This window comes from Hemitrygon akajei, chromosome 9 (assembly GCF_048418815.1).
Source record: "Hemitrygon akajei chromosome 9, sHemAka1.3, whole genome shotgun sequence".
NCBI lineage: Eukaryota > Metazoa > Chordata > Chondrichthyes > Myliobatiformes > Dasyatidae > Hemitrygon > Hemitrygon akajei.
This window is the reverse complement of record NC_133132.1, coordinates 100,889,295-100,913,007: the sequence shown is the minus strand read 5'-3', so window position 1 is coordinate 100,913,007 and position 23,713 is coordinate 100,889,295. Positions and strand designations below refer to the sequence as shown.

The 23,713-nt window shown below is 43.3% G+C and overlaps 1 protein-coding gene across 1 annotated transcript in view; it reads left to right on the top strand.

Moving 5' to 3' along the window:
• Positions 1-23,713, top strand: part of nid1a (nidogen 1a) — a 151,159-nt gene that overhangs the window by 71,218 nt on the left and 56,228 nt on the right. Inside the window, exons 11-13 of the mRNA XM_073056657.1 lie at positions 3,640-3,783; positions 7,949-8,071; positions 21,173-21,391. Coding sequence (XP_072912758.1) covers positions 3,640-3,783; positions 7,949-8,071; positions 21,173-21,391 — 486 coding nt within the window. The remainder of the gene's footprint in view (positions 1-3,639; positions 3,784-7,948; positions 8,072-21,172; positions 21,392-23,713) is intronic.

The window sequence follows — 23,713 nt, the reverse complement described above, 5'->3', positions numbered from 1 at the left end:
CTCTGAGCACACTTGTACACATCACTGTGCATCTGGTTGGTCCACTTCACCCCCCTCCCCCCCCCCCCCCCCCCCCACCCCCAGTGGTTTCATGCATCGCCTTACCACGGTGGACTATATCACCAGGTAGCCAGAGGTTGTCGATCAAGTGTCGACAGTGGCTGCATACGTGGTTCGGGCATTCATCGACACCTGGTTTCTTCGGTTTGCATCCCATCTGATATTTCTTCCAACCACGGTCCCCAATTCAACAGATGATCACCTCCCGTGGATTCTGCTAGGACTCGGAACAGCTGCAGAGGAGGTCCTGCAGACCTCCGTAGCTGACTTGGTGTTCAGGCAGCCACTACAGGTGCCAGGTGATTTTATTCCTGATACCACAGCAGCCTGGTTGGTGTCTCAGGAGCATTTTGCCCTGCTCAGTAAACTCAATTCTTTTAAAGCCTGTTTCTACCTCTCATCATGGTGAACAGCACTCTTAGGTTCCAGCTGACCTACGTTCTACCTCATTCTTTTTTGTCCACTGTGATGCATATTAACATCCCCTTAAGTAAGAGAAATAACCGCTGAATTGACCATGGGGGAAAAAAATTCTCTTTCCTATTTCCCATTCCAGCCACCTCCAACTCACATCTTCCCTGGCGTGGACATTGCATCCACAGATAATCCTGTCTACACACACTTCCCAGCGCTGACAACTGGATACCATATTATCCAGTACAAATGCCCTTTTAGTGATGGGAACAAGCGCCTTTTGGCATATGTTCCGTAGCCTTTTAGAATGAGTCACGTATTCTACACGTGTCTCCGAGAGATGAGCTAACTGTGCACAAATGGGTGATCAAATCAAGGGAAGACAAAGCTAATGTAAAAACAAAAGAGAGGGCATACAACAAAACAAAAAATTAGTGGGAAGATAGAGGATTGGGAAGTTTTAAAAAACCTACAGAGAGCAACTAAAAGATTCATAAGAAGGAAAAAGATGAAATATGAAAGCAAGCTAGCAAATAATATCAAAGAGGATAGTGAAAGCATTTTTGAGTATGTAAAAGAGAAATGAGAGTGGATATTGGACCACTAGAAAATGAGGCTGGAGAAATAATAACAGGGGAGAAGGGCGATGAACTAAATGAGTATTTTGCATCACTCTTCACTGTGGAAGACACTAGCAGTGTGCCACATGTTGTAGTGTGTGAAGGAAGAGAAGTGGGTGCAGTGACTATTACTAGGGAGAAGGTGCTCAAAAGGCTGAAAGACCAAAGATACCGAAGTCAGCCGGACTAGATGAACTGCACCCTAGGATTCTGAAAATGGCAGCATTACAGATGGTGGTGGCATTAACAATCATCTTTCAAAAATCATTGGACTCTAGCATGGTGCCAGAGGACTGGAAAATTGCAAATGTCACTCCACTCTTTAGGAAAGGAGGAAGGCAGCAGAAAGAAAATTATAGACCAGCTAGACTGATCTCAGTGGTTGGGAAGACGTTAGAGTCAATTGTTAAGGATGAGGTGACGGAGTACTTGGTGACACAGGACAAGATACTACAAAGTCAGCATGGTTTAATTCAGGGAAAATCCTGCCTGATGAACCTGTTGGAAATCTTTGATGAGATTACAAGTAAGATGGATAAAGGGGATGCAGTGGATGTTGTATATTTGGACTTCCAGAAGGTCTTTGACAAGATGCCACACATGAGGCTGCTTGCCAGGTTAAGAGCCCATGGTATTACAGGGAAGTTACTGGCACGGTTGGAACACTGGCTGATTGGTAGGGGCAGCGAGTGGGAATAAAAGGATCCTTTCCTGGTTGTCAGCCAGTGACTAGTGGAATTCCGCAGGGGTCAGTGTTGGGACCACTTCTTTTTATGCTGTATATCAATGATTTAGATGATGGAATAGATGGCTTTGTTGCCAAGTTTGCAGATGATATGAAGATTGGTGGAGGGGCAGCTAGTGTTGAGGAAACAGGTAGGATGCAGAAGGACTTAGACAGATTAGGAGAATGGGCAAGAAATCTGCAAATGAAATACAATGTTGGAAAATGCATGGTCATGCACTTTGGTAGTAAAAATAAATGCGCAGACTATTTTCTAAATGGGGAGAAAATCCAAAAATCTGAGATGCAAAGGAACTTGCGATTCCTTGTGCAGAACACATTGAAGGTTAACATGCAGGTTGAGTCGGTGGTGAGGAAGGCAAATGCAATGTTTGCATTCATTTCTAGAGGTCTAGAATACAAGAGTAGTGATGTGGGCTTTATAAGGCACTGGTGAGGCCTCACCTTGAGTATTGTGAACACATTTGGGCTCCTCATCTTTGAAAAGATGTGCTGGCATTGGAGAGGGTCTAGAGGAGGTTCACGAGGATGATTCCGGGAATGAAAGGGTTATCATACAAGGGACGTTTGATGGCACTGCGTCTGTACTCGCTGGAGTTCTGAAGGATGAGGGAGCATCACATTGAAGCCTTTTGAATTTGAAAGGCCTAGACAGAGTAGATGTGGAAAGGATGTTTCCCATGGTGGGAGAGTCCAGGACAAGAGGGCACAGCCTCAGGATAGAGGGGCGTCCATTCAAAACAGAGATGTGGAGAAATTTCTTTAGCCAGAGGGTGGTGAATTTGTGGAATTTGTTGCCACATGCAGCTGTGGAGGCCAGGTCATTGGATGTATTTAAGGCAGAGATTGATAGGTTCTTGATTGGGCATGGCATCAAACGTTATGGGGGGAAGGCTGGGAACTGGGATTGAGGAGGAGGGAAAAAAAGGATTAGCCATGATCGAATGGTGGAGCAGACTTGATGGGTCAAATGGCCTAATTCTGGACCTACGTCTTTTGGTCTTCTGGTCAAACCTTGCACAAACACCTTGGATTTTGATCTTATCATCAAATCTGGCAATACAGTGTTAATGATGGAGTTAATTAGACATAAGAGCCTGTCCATTTAGTAGAGGTATACTGACTAAAATATAGGTTATTGCTTAAGTCACTTATTGTTGGTTTTGGACTAAAATTCAAAGGTACAAGCACTGGCTAAAGTATTTTAGTAATTAAAATCATCTAAATTATTCATAACAATTTAAATTGGGTAATTAAACTGATAAAACTATTTGATCATAAACCACAATGTTCCTGTATAAATGCGTCAACCTCTTATATACGGTGGTGTGCTGGAGCAAATGTATCTACACGGGTGATGCCAACAAGTTTAATAAACTGATTAGAAAGGCTGACTCTGCCTAGGAGTCAAACTGGACACGCGGGAGGCTGTGGTAGAACAAAGGACCCTACAGAAAATCCTGGCAATGCTGGACAATGTTTCTCACCCTCTGCATGCCACCTTGGCTGAACAGAGGAGCACTTTTAGTAATAGGCTAAGACAATTGAGTTGCTCCAAAGAGCGCTATATGAGGTCATTCTTGCTGTTCAGCCATTAGACTATAATAAGTCAGCCTGTAGCCGGGGAAGTGATGACCCCTCCTGTTAGACTGTTTCAGGTAAGTGATTTTGTATTCTTTCTTTCTTCTTATATTTGTATAAATGTGCACTTGTAATGCTACTGTGACACTGTAATTTCCTTTGGGATCAATAGTGTATCAATCTATCTATCTAATACTCAAATATTACTAAAACCTGTAGTTATTCAGCGCCCCGAAAATCCATGCCAAGCTGGAACTCACGACTGTGACTCTCCCGAACGGGCTCATTGCATCTACACAGGGGGTTCAGACTACACGTGTGTCTGCTTACCAGGGTTCTCTGGAGATGGAAAATCTTGTGTCGGTATGTCATATCCTACTTTCCTTAAAACACTTGTCGAATTTTTCCTCAATTTATGTATGGACTGAAGTCTGAGTGAGGTGGTCAGGGGAAGTGATCTGGGGGTTTGGGCAGGACTTTTTGGACACCTATAAGCCCACTTTTGCGAGCTCCCTTAAAGGCAATCAAAACCACTGTGCAAAACTGATCTGAGGAGTTCAGTGAAGACTGATAAAGATTAATTTTGTTTGTCACATATACTTCAAAATATACAGCGTAGTGTGCTGTTTGTCAGTGAGGAGTGCTGAGTGACCAGCAAGTGTTGCCACGTGCCCGGTGCCAACCTAGCATGCCCACAAGTCACTAACCCTGAGCCCAACCCTTGCAGTTTTGGAACATGGGAGGGAAGTGGAGCACCCGGGGAAACCTGTGCAGTCACAGAGGAAATGTACATCCTCCTTATAGAGAGCAGCATGAAGTGAACCCCAGTCATACAGCTGGTGGTGTTAAGTGATTGCACTAACTGCAATGCTACTGAACGGCACCTTTGATATATTAATTAGAAGCCCTGTAAGGAGGGCAAAGGCTCACCAAGCATTGAAACAAAACTGAAAAAAAATCCATAAACTACAGCTGCTGAAAACCTGAAATAAAATCAGAGAATGGTGGAAACTCTCAGCAGGTCAGGCAGCATCTGTGAAGATAGAAATAATATTTCTAGTTGATAGTATTTCTCCAAAAGTGAACTTTGAAGAAGCATGGTTATTGAACTAGTATAGATATGTGGGGGGAGAGGGAGGGCAGGAAAAATGAGAAGATAACACAGGGAAGCTCTCTAAAAGAGTGGAAGGCAGGAAAAATTAATTAACAAAATAGAAGATAGTTATAAGCAGGGAAATGATAACAGAATAAGTAGAGAAATAAAAGCTGCATACAGTGAGATTGAAGGTTTTCTTGCGGGCATTTCCAGTGGAACAATTTAAAGCTCCAATGTTTATGATGCCTTCTGAAGACAGAGGGATCAGGTATTATTCCATCAACAATCCCCACCACCCCGGCTATGCCATTCTCTTGCAGCTGACACCATCAGGAAGTACAGAAGCTTGAAGTTCACAACATCACGGTCATGAATGGCTACTTCCCTTCAACATTTCAATTCTTGAAGCAACCTGCTCAACCTTAATCACAACAGTTTAGCAACACTATGACCACTAAAATGGACCTTGTTTTGTGTTCTTTATTGTAACAATATTCTCAATATTATTTATAATTATTATTTGCTTTTTTTGTATTCACACAGTTTGCCTTTTACACTTTGGTTGTTTTCCATTGCATTTCTTTGTATCTACTGTGAATGCCCACAAGCGAATGAATCTCAGGGTTGGATATGCTGACATATGTGTACTTTGATAATAAATTTACTTTGAACTTTGAATTTTTGAAAAATTGCCACTTATATGATGCTCTGTGCCTGTGATGCTGCTGTAAGTTTTTCACTGCACCTGTGCAGAAATGTACTCATGCATCTGACAATAAACTTGACTTTGACGTTGGGTTGTGTGTATGGGAGGATTGGCAGTTGTCAGGGAGATCTGAGAAGAGCAGCTTCCCTTCAGAAAGGGAAAATAGATTGCAGCAGTGTGGAGAGATGGTAGTAATTGATTCACTCCCAAAGACGATAAAGATTAGTGTTATTAGCTTTCTTTATTTATTTGTCACAAGTACGTGAAAGGCGTCATGGATGTGCTGGGGACAGGCTGCAAGTGTCACTGTGCTTCCAGCTCCAACATAGCAGACCCACAACTTACTAATCCAGGCCATCTGGAGGAAACCCGTGAGAACACTCAAACTCCTTACAGACATTGGTAGGGATTGAATTCCTTGGTCGCCAGCACTGTAAAGCATTCTGCTAACCACTATGCTGCCCTGGTGAAAGGGCGATGATCTAGCAGATCAACAGTGATGGGCTTGACTCTCTGCCTTTGGGATTAAAACTAAAAAGAGCTCAGAACATGCCTGGAATTTTGTTGCAAGTTTCCGGAAGTACATCTGGGATTTCTTCTGACTAACAGCAGACAAGAGGAATATTGTAACAAAATGAAACACCAGCCGGTGTTCATTTTAAAATTTTGTTTGATGCTCACTCTGTATTTGCTAACTGGAATTGTTTCAGTACGTGGAAAGTAAGAAATGCTCCGTGGGGCTGTATGACAGCGTAACAGTTAGTGTAACACTTCACATTGGCAGCAATGAAGATTGAAGTTCAATTCCCACCGCTGCCTGTAAGGAGTTTATACCTTCTCCCTGTGACAACATGGTTTTAAAGTTCAAAGCAAATTTGTTACAAAGTGCACATTATATATGGTACAATATACTACCCTGAGATTCATTTTCTTGCAGGCCTTCACAGTAGAACAAAGAAATACAACAGAATCATTGACAAATGACACACAAAGACTGACGACGTGCAATGTCCGTAACAAGACAACCTGTTCAAATGCAGAATAATAATGACAAATATATGTTTTCTCCAGTTTCTTCCCACCTTCCAAAGACATATGGGTTAAGTTTAGTAAGTTGTGAGCATGCTATATTGGCACCAGAAGCATAGTGACATGAGGACTTCCCCAGCTCATGCCCAGACTCTTGGTCATTGACACAAGCAACGCATCTCACTGTATGTTTCGATGTTTCAATGTACATGTGACAAATAAAGCTACCGTAGATTCCGGACTACAGAGCGCACCTGATTAAAAGCCGCTGGCTCTAATTTTAGAAATAAAATCAATTTTTTACTTGTACAGGCCGTACCGGATTTTAGGCCGCAGGTGTCCCACGTTGTAATATGAGATATTTACACAGAAAGATATTACACGTGAGGATTTTTTAACTTTTAATTAAATCCATATGGTAACATAAACAAATACATATTGCAAATGCTTTTTTTCGAACCGTGCCTGTAACGCGGCTACTTTTAAATATACGTTGCGTATACTTCTTTACTGAACAACATTCCAATATCTCCTAACGACTGGTAAAAAATATATATACTGCAGCCTACCAGGAAAAGTTATTGATCGCCTTTAACTTAAAAGCAGCGTTCGCTCAGATCAAATGCCGCTCGCGTAATGCGCTCGCCCCCCTCCTTCCCGTTTATCGCAAACTGGTATCCCACAAGACGCGGCGAAACCAGGTGTGACGTCATAGCATCCCGCGATGTAGTACAGAAAACAAATATAGTTAAAACAGTTCTAACTTTAACTAACAAATGAATTACTAAGCGAAAATATTATAAACTAAATAACTGCCATAAAGGCAGCACAGTGCTTTTCTTCGAGTGTTTTCCATGTTGATGAGGGTGAGTACAAATGACTGATTTACAATAATTTAATTGTGAAAGTGCGCTTGATTTATCGTACAATTTCATTGGACCTCTGTGAACTACTCATCAATTTTATTGGTCTACTGTTACGAGGCAAAATGTTTTTGGCGGCATGAAAAAAAATAATGTATTAGCCGCTCTGTATTAAAGGCCGCAGAGTTCAAAGCTGTTCAAAATGTGGGAAAAAAGTAGCGGCTTAAAATCCGGAATCTACGGTAATCTCTTAAAGAGAAAATTAATTGTTGCTCAGGGAAGTTTTGCTTCAGTATTAGTTATTGAAGATCGGTGCATTGTCTGGGCATGTGGCACAAGCACTGCAGAGAAAGAGGGTGATCCAATTTAGATGCTTGGGAAGATTAAAAATGATAGATTGAGAGAAACAATTTCCTCTTGTGGGAGAGCTTAAAGTAAGGAGGCCTCAACTCCGAAATGTCAATTGTTTATTCTTCTCTATAGATGCTGCCTGATCTGCAGAGTACCCCCAGCATTTTGTGTGTATTGCTGCAGATTTCCAGCACCTGCAGAATCTCTTATGTTCTCTATTCCAAGGAATAATATTAGGAAGCATTTCTTCACACAGGGTCGTGGAAGCTTTCTCACACAGAAAGCTGGTGAGGCTTAAGTGTTGACAGAGAAATTAAAAATGTCAACACCGATATTGATAGATTTTCATTGAGTAGGGTTTAGGAAGCAAACACAGGTAGATAGATTTAAAATGCAATTAACCATGATAGTCTAACAGCAAAACAGCATACGTTAAAGTCACGTATTGTGCTCCTATTAAACAAATTTGCTTTCCTTCTCAAGATATTGATGAATGCCAACCAAGTCGATGTCACCCATATGCTCAGTGCTTTAATGTCCCTGGATCTTTCAGATGTCATTGTGCCCCTGGTTATCAAGGTGATGGGTTCCAGTGTTCAGCCTCAGGTAAGAGCCTGATATTGGCTGTTTCTACCTTAAAATTATCACCAATTATTTCAGTGCTTAAACCTTTTGAAGTTAATGTAACTCATGTGCCCATCTTTATTTTTAATTCTGCAGTTTGTCTTCTTTTGCCCAATAATCATCTGTCTTTATGTATAGTTTTTCATAAAATTCTATCGTACTTCTTTATTTTCCTGTAAATGGCTGCAAGAAAATGGTTCTCATGTAAGTATGGTAATCTATATGGACTTATGTTAATAAATTTACTTTGAACTTTGATCTTAATTACCTGAATCAGAAAGCTGTTAAATTCTGTTCCTCTTGAGATCCTGTGAAAGTTATTGGAGATATTTTGGTTCTACACAAATTTTCATAATCTTTGAATTTTACTGACTCAGCCAACACCCTCAAGGATTTCACCTTTCCCAAAGAGTTACTCATTTTACAAGAGTCACACTTTAAGTAGAAATGCCTTGCTTATGCTATGTGTTCAAGAAAAAATGGTTTTCATTTCTTGAAACTTGAACAGTTCCAGTATTGAAAATGGAAGTCCCCCATCTTTCAGCTGGCTGGCATTATAGGAAACATAGAAAACCTACTGCACAATACAGGCCCTTCGGCCCATAAAGCTGTGCCCAACATGTCCTTACCTTAGAACTTCCTAGGCTTACCCATATCCTTCTGTTTTTTAAGCTCCATGTATCCATCCAGGAGTCTCTTAAAAGACCCTATCGTTTCCGCCTCCACCACCACCCGGGGGCAGACCATTCCACGCACTCACCACTCTCTGCGTTTTAAAAAAAACAACAACAACTTACCCCTGACATCTCCTCTTTACCTACTTTTAAGCACCTTAAAACTATGCCCTCCCGGGCTAGTCACTTCAGCCCTGGGAAAAAGCCTCTGACTATCCACGTGATCAAAGCCTCTCATTATCTTGTACACCTTTATCAAGTTACCTCTCATCCTCGGTCACTCCAAGGAGTAAAGGCCAAATTCACTCAACCTATTCTCATAAGGTATGCTCCCCAATCCAGGCAACATCCTTGTAAATCTCCTGTGCACCATTTCTATGGTTCCCACATCCTTCCTGTAGTGAGGCAACCAGAATTGAGCACAGTACTCTGTGGGGTCTGACCAGGGTCCTATATAGCTGCAACATTACCTCATGGCTCTTAAACTCAAACCCACAATTGATGAAGGCCAATGCACCGTATTCCTTCTTAACCACAGAGTCAACCTGCATAGCAGCTTTGAGTGTCCTATGGACTCGGATGCCAAAATCCCTCTGATCCTCCACACTGCCAAGAGTCTTACCATTAATACTATATTCTGCTATCATATTTGACTGACCAAAATGAACCTTCTTACACTTAACTGGATCGAACTCCATCTGCCATTTCTCAGCCCAGTTTTGCATCCTATCAGTGTATCGCTGTAACCTCTGACAGCCCTCCACACTATTCACAACATCCCCAACCTGTGTCATCAGCGAATTTAGTAACCCATCCCTCCATCCCTCCACTTCTTTGTCTAGGTCATTTATAAAAATTACGAAGAGTAAGGATCCCAGAACAGATCCCTGAGGCACACCACTGGTCACCTCCATGCAGAATATGACCTGTCTACAACCACTCTGTCTTCTGTGGGCAAGCCAGTTCTGGATCCACAAAGCAATGTCCCCTTGGATCCCATGCCTCCTTACTTTCTCAATAAGCCTTGCATGGGGTACCTTATCTAATGCCTTGCTGAAATCCATATACACTACACCTACGGCTCTGCCTTCATCAATGTGCTTAGTCACATCCTCAAAAAATTCAATCAGGGTCATAAGGCATGACCTGCCTTTCACAAAGCCATGCTGACTATTCCTAATCATATTATACCTCTCTAAATGTTCATAAATCCTGCCTCTCAGGATCTTCTCCATCAATTTACTAACCACTGAAGTAAGACTCACTGGTCTATAATTTTCTGGGCTATCTCTACTCCCTTTCCTGAATAAGGGAACAACATCCGCAACCCTCCAATGCCCTGGAACCTCTCCTGTCCTCATTGATGATGCAAAGATCATCGACAGAGGCTCAGCAACCTCCACCCTCGCCTCCCACAGTAGCCTGGGGTACATCTCATCCAGTCCCGGCAACTTATCCAACTTGATGCTTTCCAAAAGCTCCTGCACATCTTCTTCCTTAATATCTACATGCTCAAGCTTTTCAGTCCGCTGCAAGTCATCCCTACAATTGCCAAGATCCTTTTCCATAGTGAATACTGAAGCAAAGCATTCATTAAGTACCTCTGCTATCTCCTCTGGTTCCATACGTACTTGCCCACTGTCACACTTGATTGGTCCTGTTCTCTTATGTCTTATCCTCTTGCTCTTCACATACTTGTAGAATACCTTGGGGTTTTCCTTAATCCTGTCCGCCAAGGCCTTCTCATGGCCCCTTCTGGCTCTCCTAATTTCATTTTTAAGCTCCTTCCTGCTAGCCTTATAATCTTCTAGATCTCTATCATCACCTAGTTTTTTGAACCTTTCATAAGGTCATCTTCTTGACTAGATTTACAACAGCCTTTGTACACCACGGTTCCTGTACGCTACCGTCCGTTCCGTTTCATTGGAACATATCTACGCGAACCCCACGCAAGTATCCCTTGAACATTTGCCACATTTCTTCTGTACGTTTTCCTGAGAACATCTGTTTCCAATTTATGCTTCCAAGTTCCTGCATGATAGCCTCATATTTCCCCTTACTCCAATTAAACATTTTCCTAACTTATCTGTTCCTACCCCTCTCCAATGCAGTGGTAAAGGAGATAGAATTATGATCACTATCTCCAAAATGCTCTCCCATTGAGAGACCTGATACCTGACTAGGTTCATTTCCCAATACCAGATCAAGTACAGCCTCTCCTCTTGTAGGTTTAGCTACATATGGTGTCAAGAAACCTTGCTGACACACCTAACAAACTCCACCCCCATCTAAACCCCTTGCTCTCAGGAAATGCCAATCAATAATTGAGAAATTAAAATCTCCCACCACAACAACCCTGTTATTATTACACCGTTCCAGAATCTGTCTCCCTATCTGCTCCTCGATGTCCCTGTTACTATTGGGTATTCTGTAAAAAAAAGACACCCAGTGGAGTTATTGACCCCTTTCTGTTCCTAACTTCCACCCACAGAGACTCCGTAGACAGCCCCTCCATGACTTCCTCCTTTTCTGCAGCCGTGACACTATGTTCCAGAGTGGTTGTGTGATTGTTCGTTGTAAATTTGCCGTTACTAAAGAGATTTGTTCCAAATCACGGCTGAGTTAATTGCTTTGCAGAGCCTGGCAGGTTGCTGTGGTAGCTTGCTAAGTGAGTCAGCTGTAGAGTTTATGCATCACTTCATGACCTGGTGTCCACAGCATGAAACCATGCTCAGACTGGTCATCCTGTCATCCCATCAAGACTCTGAAATAATCTCCCAATTAGAAACATTCTGCCTGATCTCCTGCCAGCACCTGGCATTTTTATTTTCTTTTCAATTATTCATCTGACTTTGTTCTGTAGGTTATTTTTCTAACAACATAAAACACAACCAGACACAACATACCAGGCAACTACAGCAAAACAAGCCCCGTTCTTCACTCCCTCCTACTCAACCTGCACACACAGTCCTTCAACCCCAGGACAGGCAGTCTTTGGCCTTGAGTGGAGTGAGACCCAGATCAATGGAGATTCGCAGACCTGGGGCTCCAGCCAATGGGCCTCGACTTCTGATTGATCCTCGGGCCTCAGTATTGATCCCAGATTTTTCAATCTAATTCAATGATTAGTTTTATTTGTCACACATACATTGAAACACACAGTGAAATGCATCTGTTGCATCAGTAACCAACAGGACTGTGCTGAGGACTGCTAATAACTCGCTATCTTCTTCTAATAACACTCATTTTACCTCCTGCACCTCTGGCAATGGCCTTAAATCTGTTTCTGCTGGTTACGTAGTGAATCAGTAAAAGCAGTTTCTCTTTTAAAATCTCCTTAAAAGGGTGTAGGCGTTTACCAGGTCTTGAAACGACTCCAGATTAATACATTCCTTAAAAGGGGGTAGGCTTTTACCGTTTTTACACCGTAAAAGATTCAAGATTGATTTATCACATGTACATTGAAGCATACAGTGAAGTGTGTAGGTTGTGTCAACCCAAGGATGTGCTGGTGGCAACCGGCAACTGTTGCCACTTAGCATGTCCACAGTGCTGGGCAGGACAACGCAAAACACAACAGGCAAGAAAGCAGCTGCAGCAAAGCAAACCCCGTCCCTCCCTTCCACTCTCACACACTCCTTCAACCCCACAACAGCTTGTCTTCGGCCTCTAGCGGATAATGACCTGGATTCACAGACAATGGGTTTTCAATTTCCCCAGCAGGCTCTGACATTTGCAGAGACTCACAGACTTGGGACTCCAGTCAACAGGCCTCACCCTCAACTTCTGGACTTCCAATCAACCTGGGAGTGGAAGGGTTAGTGAATACAGAGGCTCTGGGCTCGTACTCACTGGAGTTCAGAAGAGTGACAAGTGATCTCGTTGAAACTTACTGAATATTGAAAGGCCCAGATAAAGTGGATGTGGAGGGGATGTTTCCCATAGTGTAGTGTCTAGGACCAGAGGGCACAGCCTCAGAGTAGAAGGATGTGGAACAGATGAGGTGGAATTTCTTTAGCCAGAGGCAGCAGATATTTAAAGCAGAGGTTGGTGGATATGGTGTTGATTATTAAGATCGTCAAAGGTTACAGGGAGAAGGAATTTTTTCAGGGAAAGGGTTTTGAAAATAAAAAAAAATCAGCTATCCAATGGTCTTATTGGTCCTCTTGGATGTGACAAAACAGAGTGGAAGCAGTCTTGGTAATGCCCTGGGACCATAAGTGTGCATGAAATGATTGGAATTGTGATTGTGAATTAACTCGCAAATTTTGTTAAAAAGTTAAATCGGACCAATTTAATATCATAGAATACAAATATTTTAGCCAAGTATTGTGTGCCTTTTGCTAATAAAGTATGTGTTTGTTTTGGACTGTTTCAATAGATTCAAGAATGTTTAGTGTCATTTAGAGTGCACAAGCATAAAGGCAAATGCAATAATTGTTACTCCAGATCCAGTGTGGTACAAAAAACACAATAATAAAAAAGCTCAATAAATGGAAATACCTAAGATAGCATAGATTAATTATATGTACATAAAGTGGCTTTAGGTACAGGAGTGTTTACATAAGGTGACTTTGAAAGGAAATGAGAAAGTGGTGGTGGGGGGAGGATGTAAGAGTGGGTTAGTGGGTAGAGATAATGAACGGGGTTATATTTTGTTTCTCATGACAGAAACATGAATCCAAGTGCCTCAGATTTCTTGGAATGTTTGTTTTAGTTATTTCAAGACACAGCGTGGTAAGAGGCCCTCCCAGCCCAATGAGCCCAATTACCCCCATGTGACCAATCACCCTACTAACCTGTACATGTTTGGAATGTGGGAGGAAACCAGAGCATCCAGAGGAGACTCATGAGGTCACAGAGAGAACGTGCTCTTGATGCTGTAATGTTAAAAGCACAGAAACAGCACAGTTCACATCCCGACCCTCAATTATGCCCTCGTAGCTTTTGTTTAAAAGAAAGCATTGTTCTTCTGTGAAGTCCGTTACATATTTAAAATGTTCTGTTTATTGGGGCCATGAGTCAGCTTTGCCCTCTGCTCCCAGTAGGAAGTTAATTTTCATGAATGCAAGTACCAGAGTACAAGGAACTACTTGCAGATTCCAGACATAATCCAGGAGTTAATCTGGTGCATGAGAATTGAGCACCCTTAGTCAAAATTCCGTCTTCATGGGTAAGCACACCACGGATGTACAGAATACACTTTGGACTTCTCTACCCAAGAGGGTAGTGGAGGCTCAGTTGCTAAGTTAATAGAAGGTAGATAGATTTTTGGAGATGAAGGAGATCGGGTATCTGAAGTTAGAGCAGGAGAATCATTCACCATGATCTTGCTGAATGTCAGAGTGATACAAAGCCTGAAAAGCATACGGCTTGGTTGTTATTCGTTAATAAAAAGATCCCTTTGTGTTCAGGAGGCTGAAGAGAGCTGAACTATGCCCGTCCACACTCGTGTCATTTTACAGAGATGCAGTAGAGAGCACCCTTACAAGCTGCATCACTGCTTGGTAAAGAAAATGCACTGCAGCAGACAGGAAGGCTGTACAGCAAGCAGTCAAAACTGCCCAACACATCAGCCTACCCACCATCAAGGCTATACCGAGAGGTTCCAGAAAAAGGCCAGCAATACCATGAAGGATCCCACCCACCCTGCTCATGGCCGGTGTGTCCCACTCCCATCAGGGAGGAGGCGACATAGCATCCACACCATGACCATCAGACTCAAAACAGTTACTTGCCCCAAGCAGTAGGGCTGATCAACACCTCTACCCACTGACCCACACTAGCCACCATGACTGTTATCATTTCCTGTTAGAGTCACCTTATGTCCAGACACTCCTGTGCTGAGCATCATTTTATGGACATACAATCAATCTATGTAAATGCCACAATATCTTGGGTATTTGTATTAATTGTGTTTTTTTTGTGCTGCATCCAGAGTCACAATTATTTTGTTGTCCTTTACACACAACTGGAAATGACATTAAACGGTCTTGAATGGCCCCTTAATACTTTAAAACTCTGGATGCTGCAACACAATTAAAATCATTAAACACACTTAAGTCAACATAGTCCATTGGTCTAAAGAGGAAATTGTCTTGTAGAGCCACCTTGAATTTGACACCCTGTGTGAGCTCATTGGGACCTCTCCACACATCAGGTTCCGACCGGATTGGTATACAGGCTGACAAAACGTCCACAAGCTAGGCTCAGCAGCCCTTCACGTTAGATTGGCACATCCAGCATCACCGTGTAGAAGTACCACAGCTCGCCCACGACTGCCATGCTTTGGGCCAACAGCTGAGTTGAGAATGGAGAAAACTACAAGAACTAGGGCTTGGGTCCAATCTTGTATCCAAGCAAACTTGAGCAGCCATCTGCGGGCACCACGTGGAATAGTTTTCCATTGTAATCAGTGGGTTTTTCGCACGATGGGTATTTAATGGAGTACCATATAGGCTTTATAAGACTGTACCAGACATCTTGCTGTTTCTCTGGAGGCTCATGAGGGTAGTGTGGCAGGGGTGAATAATACCCAACGTGTGGTGAAGGGCTGGATGTGTCCCGACTCCGGAAGAAAAGGATGCAGAAAACATCAGTCAGTTCCAACCAAGCTGCCTCTGAACGTCGAGGGAAAACCTTCTTCACTATGATAGCACAGAGACTGGCCAGCCACCTGGAGAGAAACAAGTGCATTGATACATCTATACACAAAGCAGCAATTCCAGGCTTCTCTGGGTGTTTGGAACGTACAAGCATGATATGGCACCAGATCCAAGCAGCGAGGAAGGATAAAATAAATCTCTATGTGATCTTCCTGGGCCTCGCCAATGGATTCGGCTCAATTCCCCATGCACTCCTCTGTGAAGCACCAGACTTCTTCCAGATACCAGAGCCCATCACAATGCTGATGAAGTTGTATCTTCAACACCTACGATTGTGCTTCACAACAGCAGATTTCACAACATGGCAGAGACTGGACCTAGGCATTTTGGCAGGCTGCACTACATTAGCCATGGAGGTCATTATCAAGGCCTCAAGATGGGTGGTAGGCAGTGAAAGAACAAGTGCTGGACTTTGCCTTCTCCCTATTAGGATGTACTTGGACAATATAACAACACTCACCACTACTGCAACATGCACCAAACGACTACTTGGAAAGCTGCAGGAAAACATCAAGAGGGCCAGAATGAAAATCAAATCCAGCGAGTCTCGAGCCATCTCCATAGTCAAGGGAATGCTGAAGGACATAAAGTTCTTCACAGCAATGACCCAATTCCAACAGTGTCTGACCATCCTGTCAATAGCCTGGGTAGATGGTACTACGCCAGCCTCCTGGACAAAGAGCAGGTGCAGCAACTAAAGCAACACATTGCCAACGGCTTGGATAACAGAGGTGGCATGTGACAAGGCAGATGCTTCCAGAAAATTCTAAGCTATTGAGTTCAGATCTGGTAACATTAATTTGTGTCCGGCAGTAATTTCGATTATTACTCCAGTGATGAGTTAAAGGAAAGAGAAATAAGTTGGAACAACAAAGGACATTATATTTGAAACTAGAGTCAAATCACACAGAGAAGGAAATCTTAGATTAGCAGTTTGATATGTTAAAGGGGGATAAAAGGCTGAAAAGGAACAGCTTTTGTAGACAACGGTTTCAAAGTATTGTTGAGGGTCCCTAACTCTCATCCCACAATTTCTTTGACTTACTGCCATCAGGAGCAGGAGCATCAGGACTGGCTAACAGCTGTGAGACTAATGAATTCTCTGCCACCATGGCCATCTCGTCACTAGGGCAGCAGGCTGTTTACTGTACAATTTACTCCACATGCATTTTGAATTCTATTTTATTAACTTATTTGTATTAATATTTTTGTGTGATATATGTTTTGTGGATGAACCGTGTTCCAGAGGAGCCTTGTTTTGGTTAGTTGTATATATGTACAGTCAGACGACAAACTTTGAAACAAATGAGAACCAAATATCATTAATCTAAGGATTATTTTTACCATCCTATTCTGAGCCATATGTATTAAATATCTTTCAGAGTTATATCTCAGTCACATTTTGTATTCCTTGTTTCACATGTGACTGACTGCTTTCCCACAGTTACTAAGTAAGCTGAATGAAGATGTGATAAAGTGGATCTGATTCAGTGGAGTAAAGCTAATTCCTTTTAACTGCTCTTCTCAGAAGACGTAATTGGCTCCAGATTCTAACATTTTGACATTGTACTAATCAGTAGTTTAGACTGTGGTTGCAGACAAAAATAGCCACATGTCTAGAAGCTGGAAGAGTTCTCATGCATAACTGAATGAGTTAACAGTTGTCCTGCCCAGGGAGTCCAATAATTGTTCTCACTCCCCTGCTCCAGCTCAGGAAGTTGAAGTGGGGAAAATAGAACAAGCACGTTTCTGCTGTGTGTGGACATATTGGCCATTTGTCTCCATTTCATCTTGAAACTATTTCTTAAGTACAGCTTGTCCATTTTATATCCTTGTAAGTGCCTGCTCTCTGACCCGATTATAGCACAATCTTCTCATTCTGAAACTGTTGAAAAGCACGTTTGGTAATTTGTCCGCGATACCTTGGTGAGTCTGGTGTGGGTGCAGGGATGATCGATTTCTGATGCAAGTCCACTCTAGGGAATCTGAGTTGGCTTTTCTTGGCCTGAAGAAGATTGAGTGGAAAATGCAAGCTAATAATGAGAATAAATAGTACGTGAATGGGAGACAGTAACAGTCGTCTGGAGCTTTCAATAGACTTCAGGAAATACAAACTTGAAGATTCATTTATTTATCACATGTACATTGGAACAAACAGTGATAAGCATAATTTGCACTAACAACCAACACAACCTAAGGCTGTGAGGGGACAGCCTGTAAGTATTGCCACACATTCTGGGGCCAATACGGCATGTCCTCCAATTTCACAGAACAGCAAAACAAGCCCTGTTCCTTCGTTTCACCCACTCACACAGATACTGTAGACAAGTCCCCAACCCAACCGACCCTCCCCTCCCCTAACACCGGCAACTTTCTTCCCTCCCTCTGATCCCAGTTTTAATCCCTGCCACATCTTCACCTTCCTTCTGACCTTCCCCACTCTGAGGTGGAACATCCTGTCCTCAGCAAGAGCCTTACCTTTGTCTCCCTTAACCCAGAGTTCTGTGCTCGCCACGATGCTGAGCTTTTCTTACATCACCTCCGTTTCCAAGCCCACTGCTTTGGCAAAAATTCCCCACCCTGCAACAAAGACCCCATCTCTCATCTCCAACCCTCCTCCTCATCTGGGACACCCCACTCTGGATCTTCTCTTCTCATAATTGCCAAGAAGGCATCGACCGACTGAACCTATGCACTTTCCCCTCCTCCTCAAGCCTCATCCCCTCTGAACACACCACCCTCCACTCTCTCTGCACCGATCCCAACCTTACCATCAAACCCACAGACAAAGAAGGGTGCTGTTGTATGGTGGACTGACCTGCCTTGCCAAGGCTGGGCAGCATCTCCCTGACACCTCATCTTACTCATAGGCCCCCTCACTCTGCACTGCTTGTTTCCTTCTCCTACCCAGGATCCACAAACCTGACTCTCCAGGTGGGCCCATTGTCTCTGTCTAATTCTGACCCACTAAGCTCATGTCCCCATACCTCGACTCCATTCCAACCTCCTTGGTTCAGTCCTTACATCCATGACTCTTCACATGCTCTCGATCTCCTCAACAACTTTCAACTCCCTGGCTCTGACTGTCTCATTCTCACCATGGATGTCCAGTCACTATCGACTTCTATCCCCCATCAAGAAGGCCTTAAAGGTGTCTACTTCTTTCTCAATAAAAGACCCAGCCAGCTACCTTCCACCATCTCCCTCCTTCAACTGGCAGAACTGGTCCTCACCCTCTACAATTTCTCCTTTGGCCCCTCCCATTTACTTGAAACTCAAGTGGTAGTCACAGGCACCTGCATGGACCCCAGTTATGCCTGCCATTTCATTGGCTACTTAGAACAGTCCATGTTCAAAGCCTACACAGGTAATGTTCCTCAGCTCTTCCTGCTCTACTCTATATTGGCAACTGGATTGATACTGCTTCATGCTGAGCTCATCAATTCCATCAAATTTGCCTCTAACTTCCATCCTGCCCTTAATTTCACTTGGTCAATTTCTGACACCTCCCTCCCCCTTTCCCAATCTCTGGAGATATCAATCTACTGACATCTTATATACACATCTCTTGTAGAAATGCCATTCTCAGTTCCTTGGTGTCCTTTGCATTTATTCCCCGGATGAGGCTTTCCTTTCCAAGACCAGAGCTGTCCTCTTTCATCAAAGAATGGGGCTTCCTTTCCTCTACCATTGATGTTTGCGCTCACCTGCATTTCCTCCTTTTCTGGACATCTGCTCTCAACTCATCTTCCTGCCATCTTCAGTGGGATCCTACCACCAAATAGATCTTTACCTCCTCCCTCCTCTCCGCTTTCTGCAAGGCTTGCCTCCTGCATGATTGCCTTGTTCACTCTTTCCTTCCCACTGGTCTCCTCCAGGCACACATCCCTAAAAGTGACAGAAATGCTCCGCCTGGCCGTTCACCTCTCCCCTCAACCCCATTCAGGGTCCCAAACAGTCCTTCCAGCTGATGCAGCACTTCACCTGCAAATTTGTTACGGGTGTCTGTTGTATTTGGTGCTCCCAATGCAGCCTTCTCTGCATTAGTGACACCCGATTAATTGGGGGAACCGCTTTGTCAAGCACCTCCACTACATCTGCCAAAAGCAGAATTTTCTGGTGGCCAACTATTTTAATTCCTATCTCCTGATGACATTAACATAAATTTCTCCTTCTGGTTTTAAAAAGCAAAGGGATTTTCCCCTCCAACTTCTTTCTTCTGCTGTTCCCACTCTGGCCTCTTGCCTCTTCTCCACACCCACCTATCACCTCTCCATGTCTCCCATGGTCCACTCTTCTCTCCTATTAGACTCCTCCTTCTTTGACCCTTTACCTTTCCTACCTGCTTGGCTTCACCCATCACCTTCTAGCTATCCTCCTTCCCCTCCCCCCACCTTTCCCTTCTCCCAGACCAGCTGCCAACCACAGCTGATGAGCCCCATCTGCCCAGGGCGACGGTTTTAAGGTGCCAGTAGCTCGTCTTTGCCCCTTCTGTCAGTAGAAATGGTTCTGCCGGGCTTAGTCGCTAAGCCACATGTGAAGGCTGGGAGCTGGACTTGGTTGTCAGGCTGTTTGAGGCACAGGTCATTGGGTGCATTGTCGTAGGAGCTTGTCCCCATTACCACCCCTGGCTAAAACAACCTGAAGGAACCGCTGTATACACATATGATAATTAAATCCTAATCTGAATCTTCTGATTTGCTAAAACAGCATTTGTTCTTGATGAGCACTGAAGTCCCACACCACTAGTATCAAACATTTCCTTCTCCTTTACATTTGTGCACCAAAATTATCTAGAATCTCGAACCAGGTTCAAGAACAGCTTCTTCCCTTCAAGCTTTCAGTTCCTGAACCAACCTGCACAATGCTAATCAGTATGACAACTCCAGATCAATCTATGCTACAATGGATTTTCTTTTGTTTTTGTTTAATTTATCATTTTCTTGTGAATGCTCCTTATCTGATGCCTGTGATGCTGCTGCAAGTGAGTTTTTCATCGCACCCGTGCATACACGTACAGTACTAGTTTAAATACTGTACAGTCGGCCCTCCTTATCTGTGGGGGATTGGTTCCAAGACCCCCCGCGGATACCAAAAAGCGTGGGTGCTCAAGTCCCTTATTTAACTTGTCTCGGTGTGGTGGTCTTTAGGACCCAGCAGTACAGCTCTGAATCTGCAGTGTTTCTGTTCACAAAAATAATCACGATATCGATTGAAAGTAAGGTGGAAGTAATAAAGCGATGGGAAAGAGGTGAAACGCCATCGGTCAATGGAAAAGCGTTAGGCTACAGTCGGTCAACGATCAGAACAATTTTAATGGAGCATTTGAAAGGCCCTGCCCCGATGAAAGCTACAATTATTACTAAGCAACACAGTGGTTTAATTATTGAAATATGTATGTTTCTTAAGTGTTTTATATGCATAGAAAGATAAAATATGTACTATATACTAAGAAAAACATTTGACTAACTGACACTAAATAATACCGGATGTACCTGTTCCAACTTCAAATCCAACTTAAAGACGGACTCAGGAATGGAACACATTCATAACCTGGGGACTGCCTGTACTTTTAAGTCATTTCTAGATTACTTATAATACCTAATGCAATGTAAATGCTATGTAAATAGTTATTATAGGATAACAACTATTAACGGATAAGGAGGGCCGACTGTACATGTATTTAAACTACTAGATTATTAACTTATTTAATGTTGCCATTCTGCAATCTTTTTGCTCGACAGGCTCTCAGAAGACGTTATGTGAGCGTCACAGAGAAAATGTCCTGAGCACCATATCGCCCAGAGGACCAAGACCCTTCGACCAGTATGTGCCACAGTGCGATTCACAAGGAAACTACCTGCCAGTCCAATGTCACCAAACCCAGCACAGCTGTTGGTGTGTAGATTCAAATGGTCGTGAAATTACAGGAACCAGGACTGGCCCTGGAATTCGACCCCCATGTAAGTCCAGCACTCTTGAATCAACCTATGAGTTACTGTAGAAAATTATCACCACAATAAGAATCAGTTTATAATCACTGGCCTACTGTACGTCGTGAAATTTATTGACTTTTGGTGACAGTAAAGTGCAAGATGCAAAAATCATTATATTCAGTGCAATGACTAGAATTTGTATTAGATGCTTCAAAAATTTGTATGTTCAAATTTGTGGTTTATAATGTTTATAGGTACAGGCTCAATTTCTGTAGCACATTAACACAATGATAAGGTGGCTTAAGGAATGTAACACCAAATTTTGACAGAGACATTGGAGCAGTCAATCCACTGCAGGAAAAGTCTACACGGAGCACTGCCACAGGAAAGTAGCATCCGTCATCAAGGACCCCAACATCCAAGCCATGCTGGCTTCTCACTGCTATCATCAGGAAGAGGATACAGGAGCCTCATGTCCCAGATCATCAGATTCAGGAACAGTTATTGCCCTTCAGCCATCAGACTCCTCTCTCTCTATTGCCCTTTATGCCGCTGGCGTTTCGGACCACAGCGGAGGTCCTCCATCTCTGGTGGTGTTCAGGGCTGTCTTCATTGTGTCAGTAGCTTGTTTTCATTGCTGTCAATCATGCAAGTCATGGCAAGAGACTCAGAAATACTGTCACACTCAGGTGGAGAAGAATTCTTCATTGCTGTTTCCATAACAACCTTGTTTTGTAAGTCAGGGTTGTTAGCCCTGAGCTTAACCCCTGAACCTGGAGGATCAGTAGACCCATTCTTAATCTGGTCTCTTCCCTTTCACCTGTTTGGCATGGGTCACTCTACCAAGAGCCAAAGCTTAAAGCCTTGACCTCCAGACAAAATAGCTTTCCAGGTCATTGAGGCACACAAGCCTCTAAACCACAGCAAGGTTGGCCTCGTGGAGGATCAGACACTGTACAGGTGTGGACAACTTCCCTCACCTCAACTCTGAACTGATTCTACAACCTGCAGACTCGACAACTCGTGTTCTGTATTATTTATTTATTTATGTGTTATTATTTATTGATTTTTTTGTGTTTGCACAGTTTGTCTTTTGCTCATTGATTGCTGGTCAGTCTTTGTGTGGTTTTTCATTGATTCTACTGTATTTCTTTGTTCTATTCTGAGTCCTGTAGAAAATGAATTTCAGGGTAGTGTGTGGTGATATACACAAACTTTGGTGATAAATTTACTTTGGAAAACACCTGAAAGAGCAATGTTTTAAGAAGAGATTAGACAGTATGGGTAAATTCAACAGAGTCTCCAGAGCAACACACACAAAATGCTGGAGGATCTCAGCAGGTCAGGACCAGCCATGGAATTCGACCCCCCGCCCCCCCAATGTAAGTCCATCTCCCACCTCCCCATCCTCATCACATTCTACAGGGCTTGTATTAAGAGCATCCTGAGCAGCTGCATCACTGCCTGGTTTGGAAATTGCACCATCTTGGATCGCAAGACCCTGCAGCGGATAGTGAGGTCAGCTGAGAAGATCATCGGGGTCTCTCTTCCCGCCATTACTGACATTTACACTACATGCTGCATCCGCAAGGCAAACAGCATTATGAAGGACCCCACGCACCCCTCATACAAACTCTCATACTCCTCATACAAAAGGTGAATGAGCAAGTGCAGCAGGCAGTGAAGAAGGCTAATGGAATGTTGGCCTTTATTACAAAGGGAATTGAGTACAAGAGCAAGGAAATCCTTTTGCATTTGTACAGGGCCCTGGTGAGACCACACCTGGAGTATTGTGTACAGTTTTGGTCTCCAAGGTTAAGGAAGGACATCCTGGCTGTAGAGGAAGTGCAGCGTAGATTCACAAGGTTAATTCCTGGGATGTCAGGACTGTCTTATGCAGAGAGGTTAGAGAGACTGGGCTTGTACACGCTGGAATTAAGGAGATTGAGAGGGGATCTGATTGCATCATATAAGATTATTAAGGGATTGGGCAAGATAGAGGCAGGAAATATGTTCCAGATGCTGGGAGAGTCCAGTACCAGAGGGCATGGTTTAAGAATAAGGGGTAAGTCATTTAGGACAGAGTTAAGGAAAAACTTCTTCTCCCAGAGAATTGTGGGGGTGTGGAATGCACTGCCTCAGAAGGCAGTGGAGGCCAATTCTCTGAATACTTTCAAGAAGGAGCTAGATGGGTATCTTATGGATAGGGGAATCAAGGGATATGGGGACAAGGCAGGAACCGGGTATTGATAGTAGATGATCAGCCATGATCTCAGAATAGCGGTGCAGGCTCGAAGGGCCAAATGGTCTACTTCTGCACCTATTGTCTTCTCCCTCCTGCCATCTGGG